This window comes from Musca autumnalis, unplaced genomic scaffold, assembly GCF_047663935.1.
Source record: "Musca autumnalis isolate F117 unplaced genomic scaffold, ASM4766393v1 scaffold_3, whole genome shotgun sequence".
In the NCBI taxonomy this organism is placed as follows: domain Eukaryota; kingdom Metazoa; phylum Arthropoda; class Insecta; order Diptera; family Muscidae; genus Musca; species Musca autumnalis.
This window is the reverse complement of record NW_027411866.1, coordinates 9,708,766-9,722,000: the sequence shown is the minus strand read 5'-3', so window position 1 is coordinate 9,722,000 and position 13,235 is coordinate 9,708,766. Positions and strand designations below refer to the sequence as shown.

Below are 13,235 nucleotides of genomic sequence, written 5' to 3'. Positions count from 1 at the left end.
ATAATAGTATGCTAAGTAAAAAAGTGAGTTTTGCAGGAGAAGCTCTCAAAGTGTGGAAATTTTTTTTAACTTCAGTACTATGCTAAGTCAATATTTGTTCATAACTTCTGTTCGCATTGACCGATCATTACCAAAATTTGACAGAATTTAAGTTAAAGGACGTTCGACACCTCCAAATAATAGTTTGCTAATTCTGAACAGTGAGTTTTGCAGGACAAGCTCTAAAAGTTTGGAAATTTCTTTGATCTTCAGTACTATGCTAAGTAAATATTTGTTTATAACTTCTGTTCGGATTGCCCGATTATTACCAAAATTTGACAGAATTTAAGTTAAAGGACGTAAAATATAAAAATGTAAAGAACTTGAAAACATGCTAAGTCGACTTAGCATACTATTGTTTGGAGGCGTCGATTTGAAAGGTTCTCTTTAACCAGAATACATACGAAATGTCTTTTATAGACAGAAAACCTTCTTTAAACACGAACATTTAAAGTTCTTCACAAAACGTACATAGCAGACCTTTAAATAGTCTTGAGTCTATAGAAGAGCTGTAAGAGGACTTCTGTATGAAGAAGATAATTAGGAGACGTTCAGAAGGCATTCCGCCAGTATGAGAACTTTATAAGTCCTTCTGAACATTGAAGACTTTAAGAAGGCCTTCTGTCTATAGATTTTTTAAGTTCTTCTGTCTAATGTGTAAGCCTTTACAATTTCTTCCGTCTGAAGACGACCTTCACAAGGTCTTTTGTCTGAAAATGTCTTTAACAAGGCCTTTTATTTAAAGAAATCACTACTTTTACTTGCCATCTGCCTATAGAAGCCTTTCAAAAGGCCTTCAGACTGGAGTAGAGCTTCTGTCTATAGAACCCAATCATAACACCTTCCTATAGAAAAATTCATCTGATGAAAATTTGCCTATAAAAAGTTAATCCTATAAACTTTTTCCTTTACGAAAGTTAATACGATGAACCTTTCAATCGAATCCGAAGAACCGTTCCCATAGAAAGGTTCATCCGATGAACCTTTTCCGTCTAGAAAAGTTCATCCGAATAAATATTTCCTACAGAAAAGTTCATCCGATGGACCTTTTCCTATAGAAATTTTTTTTTGACAAACCATTTCCTATGGAAAAGTTCATCCAATGAAACTTTTCCTATAGAAAAGTTCATCCGGTGAACATTTTCCTATAGAAAAGTTCATCCAATGAACCTTTTTCTATATAAAAGTTCATCCAATGAACCTTTTCCTATAGAAAAGTTCACTCGATGAACATTTTCCTGTAGGAAAGTTCATCCGATGAAGTTTTCCTATAGCAAAATTCATCCGATGAAGCTTTCCCTATAGAAAAATTCATCCGATGAACCTTTTCCTATAAGAAAGTTCATCCGATGAACATTTTCTCACAGAAAAATAGTTCATCTAATGAAAGTTTTCCCACAGAAAATTTCATCCGATGAACATTTTCCTATAGAAAATTTCATCCGATGAACATTTTCCTATAGAAAATTCCATCCGATGAACATTTTCCTATAGAAAAGTTCATATGATGAACCTTTTCCCATAGAAAAGTTCGTCCGATGAATCTTTTCACATAGAAAAGTTCATGAACATCTTTTTATAGACGATTTCATCTGATGAACATTTTCCATTAGAAAAGCTTATCTGATGAACACTTTCCTATAGAAAATTTCATCTGATGAAAGGTTAATCTGATAAACATTTTCAAATTAATATTTTTCAACGAATGCACATTTCCCTAGAGAAAAGTCTATCCAATGTTTTTTTTCTTATAGACAAGTTCAACCGTTATAAACATATATAAACATTTTCCTATAGAAAAAATCATCTTATGAATATTTTCCTATAGAAAGGTTCCCCTGATGAACACTTTCCTATGGAAATATTAATCCGAATAACAAAAGTTCATCTGATGAAAGTTTTCCTGTAGAAAAGTTCATTCGATGAACCTTTTCCTACGAAAGTTAATACGATGAACCTTTTCCAATCGAATCCGAAGAACCGTTCCCATATAAAAGTTAATCCGATGAACTTTTTCCCTCTAGAAAAGTTCATCCGAATAATTATTTCCGATAGAAAAGTTCATCCGATGAACCTTTTCCTATAGAAACGTTTTTTAAAATTTTTGTATAGAAAAGTCCATCCAATACACCTTTTCCTATAGAAAAGTTTATGCAATGAACCTTTTCCGATAGATAGTTTATCCGATGAACCTTTACTTATAGGAAAGTTCATCCTATGAAGCTTTTCCCATAGAAAAGTTCATTTAATGAACCTTTTCCCAAAGAAAAGTTCATCCGATGGACCTCTTCCTATAGAAATGTTCATCCGATGAACATTTTCCCATAGAAAAATTCATCCGATGAAACTTTTCCTATAGAAAAGTTCACCCTATGAGCCTTTTCCCATAGAAAAGTTCATTTAATGAACTTTTTCCCACAGAAAAGTTCACTCGATAAACCTTTTCCTATAGAAAGTTCATCCGATGAACCTTTACTTATAGGAAAGTTCATCCGATGAACCTTTTCCTATAGAAAAATTCATCCGATGAAAATCTTCCTATAGAAAAGTTCATCCGATGAACCTTTTACTATAGAAAAGTTCATCTTTTCATATAGAAGAGTTCATCCGATCAACGTTTTTCCTATAGAAGAGGTAAACCGATGAACCTCTTACTATAGAAAAGTTCATCCGAATCTTTTACTGTAGAAAAGTTCATCCGATGAACCTTTTACTATAGAAAAGTTCATCCGATGAACCTTTTACTATAGAAAAGTTCATCCGATGAACCTTTTCCTGTAGCAACGTCCATCCGATGAAATTCTTCCTACAGAAAGGTGCATCCAATGAACCTTTCCTATTAAAACTTCATCCAATGAACCATTTCCTGTAAAAAAGTGCCTCCAACAAAGCTTTTGCTATAGAAAAAATTATTCGATTTAGCTTTTCCTATGGAAATATTCATCCGATGAATCTTTACCTATAGAAAGATTCATCCGATGAAGCGCATCTCAAAGAAAAGTTGCCCCGATGAAGCTTTTCCTAAAGAAAAGTACATGCAATGGACCTTTATCTATAAAGAAGTTCATCCGATGAACCTTTTCCTATAGAAAATTTCATCCGATGGACCTTTTCCTATCGAAAGTTCATCCGATAAACTTTTTCTTATACAAAAGTTCATCCGATGTACCTTTTTTTATAAAAAAGTTCATGCGATAGGAACGTTTCCTATCGAAAAGTTCATCCGATGAACATTTTCCTACAGGAAAGTTCATCCGATGAACCTTTTTCTATAGAAAAGTTCATCCGATGAAACTTTTCCAATAGAAAATTTAATCTGATGAAACTTTTCCTATAAAAAAGTTCATCCGATGAAACTTTTCCCATAAAAAAGTTCATCCGATGAACTTTTTCCTATAGAAATGTTCATCCGATGAACCTTTTCCTATAGATAAGTTCATCCGATGAACCTTTTCCTATAGAAAAGTTCATCCGATGAACCTTTTCTTATAGAAAAGTTCATCCGATGAACATTTTCCCATAAAAAGTTTACTTAATGAACCTTTTCCCACCGAAAATTTCATCCGATAAACCTTTTCCTATAAAAAGTTCATCCAATGAACCTTTATTTATAGGAAAGTTCATCCGATGAACTTTTCCCTATAGAAATGTTCATCCGATGACCCTTTTCCCATAGAAAAATTCTTCGGATGAACATTTTACTATAGAAAAGTTCATCCGATGAACCTTTTCTTATAAAAAATTTAATCCGATGAACATTTTCCTATTGGATCTTTCATCCGATGAAGCTTTTTCTATAGCAAAATTCATCCGATGAAGGTTTTCCTATAGAAAAATTCATCCGATGAACCTCTTCTTATAGAAAAGGTCATCCGTTGAACCTTTTCCCATAGAAAATTTCATCGGATGAACCTATAAACTTTTTCTTCTACGAAAGTAAATGCGATGAACCTTTTCCAATCGAATCCGAAGAACCGTGCCAAAAGAAAAATTCATCCGATGAACCTTTTTCGTTTAGAAAAGTTCATTCGAATTATTATTTCCTATAGAAAAGTTCATCCGATGAACCTTTTCCTATAGAAAAGTTCATCTGATGAACCTTTTCCTATAGAAAAGTTCATCTGATGAACCTTTTCCTATAGAAAAGTTCATCTGATGAAACTTTTCCTATAGAAAAGTTCATCTGATGAACCTTTTCCTATAGAAAAATTCATCCGATGAAACTTTTCCTATAGAAAAATTCATCCGATGAAAATCTTTCTATAGAAAAGTTCATCCGATAAACCTTTTCCCATAGAAAAATTCATTCGATGTATATTTCCCAATACAAAAGTTCATCCGATGAACCTTTTACTATAGAAAAATTCATCTCTTCATATAGAAGAGTTCATCCGATGAACGTTTTTCCTATAAAAGAGTTCATCGGATGAACCTCTTTCTATAGAAAAGTTCATCCGAATCTTTTAATGTAGAAAAGTTCATCCGATGAACCTTTTACTATAGAAAAGTTCATCCGATGAACCTTTTCGTATAGAAAAGTTTATCCGATGTACCTTTTCCTATAGAAAAGTTCATCCGATGAACCTTTTCCTATTGAAAGTTCATCCGTTGAACCTTTTTCTATAGAAAGTTCATCCGATAAACCTTTTCTTATAGAAAAGTTTATCCGATGAACCTTTTCTTATAAAACAAAGTTCATCCGATAGGAAAGTTTCCTATAGAAAAATTCATCCGATTAACCTTTTCCCATAGAAAAGTTCATCTGATGAACCTTTTCCTATAGAAAAGTTCATCGTATGCACCTTTTCCTATAGAAAGTTCACCCGATGAACCTTTTTTATAGAAAAGTTCATCCGATGAACCTCTTCTTATAAAAAAGTTCATTCGATAGGAAAGTTTCCTATAGAAAAATTCATCCGGTGGACCTTTTCCTATAGAAAAGTTCATCCGATGAACATTTTCCTATAGAAAAGTGCATCTGATTAACACTTTCCTATAGAAAAGTTAATCCTATGAACATTTTCCTGTAGAAAAGTTCAACCTATGAACCTATTCCTATAGAAAAGTTCATTTGATGAACCTTTTCCTATAGAAAAGTTTATCACGAGTGATTTTTTGTGCAATATAGGGTTTATAGCAGGTGCTGTTAGCCAACCCTTTTTCGCTTTACATGTCTCCTTTGTCATTTTTCGTTTTGTCATGCAAGTGTAAAAATTCTGTTAATAATATTTGCACATTCCTCTTCTTCTTTTCTGCCACTTTTTGGGCAGCAATTATAATGGATTGGTTGTTTAATTAATTGGCGTAACCAAATTCATTTTTTTGGTTAATTAACAATAAATTTTATAAGCTTTCCAAATAATTGTTATTACTGAGATAAAAAAACGTAATGGGAGGGAGGAGCAATAAATGTGCAAAAAATATGTCAAAATATTACATAAATAAAGTCGATTATTTGTTTGGAAGAAATAAGAAAGAAAAAAAAAAGAAATGATTGATCTGATCAGAAATGGTAATGGAAGATTATGCAAGAGGCGGATATGAACCGCACTTTACAGTGAAATCTTACACAAAAAGAAAAAAAAAACACCTGGGATGCCAAAGAAATGAGAGCGTTATTCCATTGTGGGAGTTTGAATCAAACAAAAGGTTTAACTGCTGTTTGTGGTCCCAATTCCTCCTCACCTAGTCTTGTTTATTGTCACATTTTGTTGCTTTTCAAAATAACTCTTTTATTGTGTAATAAGAATCTAGTTCTTGTCACTTTGTTGATTTCTGTTGGTTTAACATTTTGCAATGGAATTTCATGTTAGAATTTAGAATTTGTCCCCCCCTTCAACTCCACTCTGGTCTTTATTGTAAATGTTAAAACCACAAAGAATATCATGTTTAACTTGGCTATTCATTACATCAAGAATTTCATTTTGAATTCACAACTCAACAGCAGTGACACCACCACATCTCGCTCTAGAACTCAACAAAAAAAACCCTAAAGAATCAAACATGAAATATTCTGCGGCATAGCAGCACTCCACCTCTGCCCACCTGACAAGGTATCAGGTTATTTTGAATTTCATAATTTAACCACAAAATAACATAGAACACAAAAAAGCGAATGCATATTTTTTGTTATTGTTGTTGTTATTGGAAATAAACGTGAGTTATGATTTGTCACCTTTAGTTTAAATGTTGTCTTGTCTGTCGCTCTGCTGTATGCAGTGATATTTTGTAATCAAAGTTGCTAAAATGCAGAGGAATTCCACATTTGAATTCTCAAAATGGGGTGGGTGGGTGACTTCAAAGAGTTTTCTGCCACGATTAAAGGCAAATACCGATAAACCTCTCCTTAAAAGACACTCCCACAAGAGGGACATCTCACTAATCCAACACCCATAGATCTTTCGGTAAGCAGCTCCACATCAGTGAACACCTGTAGACTAGTATTTTATTTATAATCAATTAATAATAATTATTTAAATATTTAATAAAACAAAAACATTTTTTTTCTTTTCAGGTACGTGTGGTAATTTTGAAATACATTTTAATGGTAATGTACATCGTCATTAACATTTGAGGAAATATTTCTACATTGAAAAATACAAACGATAAACTATTGAAAAGTTCATCCGATGAACATTTTTCTATAGAAAAGTTAATTCGATGGACATTTCTTCATGGAAATCTTTATTCCATGGATATTTTTTCCTTACAAATTTCATTCTATAGACATTTCTAATGGAAAATTCATTTCGATGACCATATTATTTCTACAGGAAAGTTCATCCTTTGAATGGTTTCCTATAGAAAGGATCAACCGATGAACATTTTCCTAGAGAAAGAGTCATCTAATGAACCTTTTCTTAAAAAACATCATTCTTTGAACATTTTTCTATAGAAAAGTTCATCCGATGAACATTTTCCTATAGAAAAGTTCATCCGGTGAACATTTTCCTATAGAAAAGTTCACCCGATGATCAATTTCCTATAGAAAAGTTCATCCGATGAACATTTTCCTATAGAAAAGTTCATCCGATGCACATTTTCCTATAGAAAAGTTCATCCGATGAAGATGTTTCTATAGAAGAAATCATTTTTTTCCTATAGACAAGTTCATCTTATGAAAATGTTCCTATAGAAAAGTTCATCTCATGAAAATTTCCCTAAAGAAATGTTCATCTGATGAACATTTCCCCTTACAAATTTCATTCGATAGACATTTCTCATGGAAAATTCATTTCGATGACAATATTATTTCTACAGGAAAGTTCATCCCATGTATAGTTTCTTATAGAGAGGGTCATCCGATGAACATTCTTAGAGAAAGAAACATTTAATGAACCTTTTCTTAAAAAAACATCATCGATGAACATTTTTACTATAGAAAAGTTCATCCGATGAACATTTTCCTATAGAAAAGTTCATCCGATGAACATTTTCCTATAGAAAAGTTCATCCGATGAACATTTTCCTACAGAAAAGCTCATCCGATGAACATTTTCCCATAGAAAAGTCCATCCAATGAACATTTTCTTATAGAAATTCATCCAATGAACATTTTCTTATAGAATATTTCATCCAATGAACATTTTATTATAGAAAAGTTCATCCAATGAACATTTTCTTATAGAAATTCTTAAAAAAATTCATCCGATGAACACTCTCCTATGGAATAAATCATTCGATGAACATTTTCCTATAAAATCCTATGGGAAAATGTTCATCAGATGAACTTTTCCATAGGAAAACCTTCATCAGATGAACTTTTCTATAGCAAAATCTTCATCAGATGAACTACTGTATAAGAAACTGTTCTTCAGTTGAACTTTCCTATAGGAAAAATTCGTCGGATGACATTTTCTATAGGAAAATGTTCATCGGATGAACTTTTCTGTAGGAAAATGTTCATCGGATGAACTTTTCTATAAGAAAATTTTCATCAGATGAACTTTTCTATAGGAAAATGATCATCGGATGAACTTTTCTACAGAAAAATGTTCATCGGATGAACTTTTCTATAGGAAAATATTCATAGAAAAAAGTTACTTTTCTATTGAAAAATTTCACCCGATGAACTTTTCAATTGAAAAAGGTTCATCCGATGAACTTTTCTATAGAAACAAGTTCATCCGATGAACTCTTCTATAGAAAAAATTTCATCCGATGAACTCTTTTATAGAAAAAATTTAATCCTATGAATTTTTCTATAGAAAAAAATTCATCCGATGAACTTTTCTATAGAAAAAATTCATCCTATGAACTTTTCTATAAAAAAAATTTCATCCTCTGAACTTTTCTATAGAAAAAAAATCAATCCGATGAACTTTTTTATAGAAAAAATTTCATCCGATGAACTTTTCTATAAAAAAAGCTAATCCGATGAACTTTTCTATACAAAAAAGTTCATCCGATGAACTTTTGTATAGACAAAATTTCATCTGATGAACTTTTCTATAGAAAAAATTTCATCCTATGAACTTTTCTATAGAAAAAATTTTATCCTATGAACTTTTCTATGGAAAAATGCAATCCGATGAACTCTTCTATAGAAAAAATACATTCTATGAACTTTCCTATAGAAAAACGTTTATCTGATTAACTCTTCTATAGAAAAAAGTTTCATGCTATGGACTTTTCTATAGAAAAAAATTCATCCGATGAACTTTTCTATAGAAAAAAGTTCATCCAATGAACTTTTCTATAGAAAATTTCATCCTATGAAATTTTCTATAGAAGAAATTCATCCTATGAACTTTTCTATAGAAAAAAATTCATACTATGGACTTTTCTATAGAAAAAAGTTTATCCGATGAACTTTTCTATAGAAAAAATTTCTTCCAATGAATTTTTCTATAGAAAAAAGTTCATCCGATGGACTCTTCTAAAGAAAAAAACGTCATGCTATAGACTTTTCTATAGAAAAAAGTTCATCTCATGAACTTTTCTATAGAAAAATTCATCCGATGAACTTTTCTAAAAAGTTCATCCAATGAACTTTTCTAAAAAGTTCATCCAATGAACTTTTCTATAAAAAATTTCATCCTATGAAATTTTCTATAGAAGAAATTCATCCTATGAACTTTTCTATAGAAAAAAATTCATACTATGGACTTTTCTATAGAGAAACGTTCATCCGATGAACTTTTCTATAGAAAAAAGTTCATCCAATGAACTTTTCTATAGAAAAAAGCTTATCCGATGAACTTTTCTATAGAAAAAATTTCTTCCAATGAATTTTTCTATAGAAAAAAGTTCATCCGATGGACTCTTCTAAAGAAAAAAATGTCATGCTATAGACTTTTCTATAGAAAAAAGTTCATCCCATGAACTTTTCTATAGAAAAAATTCATCCGATGAACTTTTCTATAGAAAAAAGTTCATCCGATGAACTTTTCTATAGAAAAAAGTTCATCCGATGAACTTTTCTATAGAAAAAATTGCATCCTATGAACTTTTCTATAGAAAAAATTTCATCCGATGAACTCTTCTATAGAAAAAGTTCATCCGATGAACTTTTCTATAGAAAAAATGTCATACTATGAACTTTTCTATAGAAAAAAGTTCTTCCGATGAACTTTTCTATAGAAAAAAGTACATCCGATGAACTTTTATATAGTAAAGAATTCATCTAATGAACTCTTCTATAGAAAAAGTGAATCCGTTGAATTTTTCTGTAGAAACAAGAAAGAAAGATGGACTTTTCTATAGAAAAAAGTTCACCCCATCAACTTTTCTATAGAAAAAAGTTCATCCGATGAACTTTTCTATAGAAAAAAGTTTATCCGATGAACTTTTCTATAGAAAAAAGTTTATTCGATGAACTTTTCTATAGATGAACTTTTCCGATGAACTTTTCTATAAAAATTCATCCGATGAACTTTTCTATAGAAAAAAGTTCATCTGATGAACTTTTCTATAGAAAAAGTTTATACGATGAACTTTCCTATAAAAAAAAGTCATCCGATGAACATTTCTATAGAAAAAAATTCATCCGATGAACTTTTCTATAGAAAAAAGATAATCGGATGAACTTTTCTGTTGAAAAAAGTTCATCCGATGAACTTTTCTGTAGAAAAAAATTGTTCGACGAAGTTTTCTACTGAAAAAAGTTCATCCGATGAACTTTTCTATAGAAAAAAGTTCATCCGATGAACTATCTATAGAAAAAAGTTCATCCAATGAACTTTTATATAGTAAAGAATTCATCTGATGAACTCTTCTATAAAACAAGTTCGTCCGATGAATTTTTCTGTAGAAAAAAATTTGTTCGCCGAAGTTTTCTACTGAAAAAAGTTCATCCGATGAACTTTTATATAGAAAAAATTTCATCCTATGAACTTTTCTATAGAAAAAAGTTCATCCGATGGACTTTTCTATAGACAAAAGTTCATTCGATGAACTTTTCTATAGAAAAAAGTTCATCCGATAAACTATTCTATAGAAAAAAGTTCATCCGATGAACTTTTCTATAGAAAAAAGTTCATCCGATGAACTTTTCTATAGAAAAAAGTTCATCCGATGAACTTTTCTATAGAAAAAAGTTCATCCGATGAACTTTTATATAGGAAAAAGTTCATTCGATGAACTTTTCTATAGAAAAAAGTTAATCCGATGAACTTTTATATAGAAAAAATTTTATCAGATGAACTTTTCTATAGAAAAAATCATCCTATGAACTTTTCTATAGAAAAAAGTCATCCTATGAACTTTTCTGTAGAAAAAAGTTAATCCGATGAACTTTTATATAGAAAAAATTTCATCAGATGAACTTTTCTATAGAAAAAATTTTATCCAACGAACTTTTCTATAGAAAAAAATTCATCCGATGAACTCTTCTATAGAAAAAATGCATCCTATGAACTTTTCTATAGAAAAAAATTCATCCGCTGAACTTTTCTACAGAAAACATTTCATCCTATGAACTTTTCTATAGAAAAAAGTTCATCCGATGAACTTTCTATAGAAAAAAGTTCATCCGATGAAATTTTCTATAGAAAAAATGTCATCCGATGAACTTTTCTATAGAAACAAGTTCATCCGATGAACTTTTCTATAGAAACAAGTTCATCCGATGAACTTTTTAATAGAAATAAAGTTCATCCGATAAACTATTTAATAGAAAAAAGTTCATCCGATGAATTTTTCTGTAGAAAAAAATTTAAAAAATAGGCAAATATTGATCGAATGAAAATTTCCATAGGAGAATCTTTATAGTATGAACTTTTTTAGAGGAAAATGTTTATTGGATAATCATTTTATAGACAAATGTTCATGGGATGAGCTTTTTATTGGAAAATGATCTTTAGATGACCTTCTATATCGGAAAGTGTTCATTGGATGAACTTTCGAATTAACTTTTCTGTAAATATATTTCATCGGTTGAACTTTTCTCTATGAAAATGTTTTTCAGATGTATTGCTAGAAAACTAAGCTTTTGATTAGAAAAAATCAGCACTTGAACTTTGTTTGATTTGGTGAATTTTGTGTAATCACTGTAACAATCTTGACATACTTATTTTTCCCTAGACCTTGATCTACTCCTATGCCATTTTATTTGTTTGTTGTTGTGTTGTTGTTGTTGCAGGGAATGATAAATACTTTTCATTCCTGCCATTCACCTGTCTTAAAATATTTGGCATTATTTTTCATTTCTTTTGGTACTCGAATAAAAATTTTTATTTGTTGGCTTAATTGCAACTACAACTCTACTCCAAAAATTATTTCAAACCTGCTGCTCAAGGTTAATTAGTAGACGAAAAATATTTGTGATGTGTGTGAGCCGAGCATTTTTGTATTTTTGCGCATAACGCCGACAACTGTATCAATTGTCGATATTTATTACCAAATTCATTTTTTGGGGTTTTAAGTGTGCACCGTCAAAATCATTTGCGTTGAAATAAAAAATGATTCAAGTTTTGTGATTTTCTACGATTTCCCAAAAAAGTAATGCAAGCTGACACCATAGCTTCTCTGTGCATGCCACTCAGTTGCCATTCAAATAACCAAATATTTGTTTATGACTTTTAATTAAAAACGAAATAAAAAAAACTTGGGCATAAATATGACAAATTAAATGTGCAAAGTTGGCAAATTTACATTAATAACTGTAAAGATAGCCTAACGGCTTGCTCGAATGCTGCTGCTGCAAGGCTTATCTGGAGATTTCCATTGAAAAATTGAAGACAAGGTCGTTCAATAAACTGAGGGAGCAGGTTTTGTGCGATAAAATGCAAAAATGTAGGCTAATCATTAGACATAGCTTTTATCTTTGAGAAAACTTTGTTTCCCAGTTGACACATTTTTTATCTAATCGTTTGCCCAACACATATTTGGGGGAACGCTGTGGGGGCCTCTTACTAAGGGATGAACTTTGGAGTAGAATCTAGTTTTAATTGTGTGGGTAAATTCTATCAACCTAGTCTTAAAGATTCCCATATTAAATGAAATCTCTTTGCCACCTTCAATAAGCCCCTCTCTCTCATATGAGGTTTTACTGTTTATAACTTCTCATGATCTTGAAAAAAATGTCTCATAAAAGCTATCTCTGTTTCAGTCTTCACACTCTTCTACGTTTTATGTTTTTGCTTTTTTAATTCAATTTATTTATTTTATTTTTTTTTTTTGTTTTTGTTGACACAAGTGTCACTATCACCGTACCAAAACCCAACCAACCGTCCGACCCATTCCGCCGTTGCTTCTGATAAGAATAAATTTACACATGTTTGTATCTTAAAAGATATTTATTTTTCAAAACATTTATTTTTTCACAAAAACAAAATATTCTGCTGAATGATTTTTTGCTACTAGTCAACGTCTGGAATTCGTAATAACAAATGCAAAATTTTGGTGCGTGATTCGGATAACGATAAGTCGAGTGAAAGTAAAACACAAAGATGTGAAAAAATCGGAATAATTTAAAAAGATTTTGTTTCAGTTTTAATTAAAGATATAAAATGGTTAGTAAATTTACAATATTTATACATAAATTTAAAGAAAAAAAAGATAAGACAGGAAATGACTGAACGTTTTCCCATAGAAAAGTTCATCCAATGAAAGCTGTTTATGGAAAATTTCATCTGATTAACGGTTTGCTATAGATAAGTTTATCTGATGAACATTTTCATATAGAAAAATTCATCCGATTAACATTTTCCTATAGAAAAGTTCATCCGATGAACATTTTCCTATAGAAAAGTTCA

The 13,235-nt window shown here is 30.8% G+C and overlaps 1 protein-coding gene across 5 annotated transcripts in view; it reads left to right on the top strand.

Annotated features, from left to right (window-relative positions):
* The window catches only part of DAAM (disheveled-associated activator of morphogenesis-like protein), a 290,481-nt gene that overhangs the window by 185,264 nt on the left and 91,982 nt on the right, over positions 1-13,235 (top strand). The window contains exon 1 of one of the 5 annotated variants that reach the window (XM_073979553.1): positions 12,839-12,992. The exons of the other annotated variants lie outside the window; for them this stretch is intronic. Coding sequence (XP_073835654.1) covers positions 12,990-12,992 — 3 coding nt within the window. The 5' untranslated portion in view covers positions 12,839-12,989. Of the gene's footprint in view, positions 1-12,838; positions 12,993-13,235 lie in introns of those variants that run through there. 5 annotated transcript variants of the gene reach the window in all.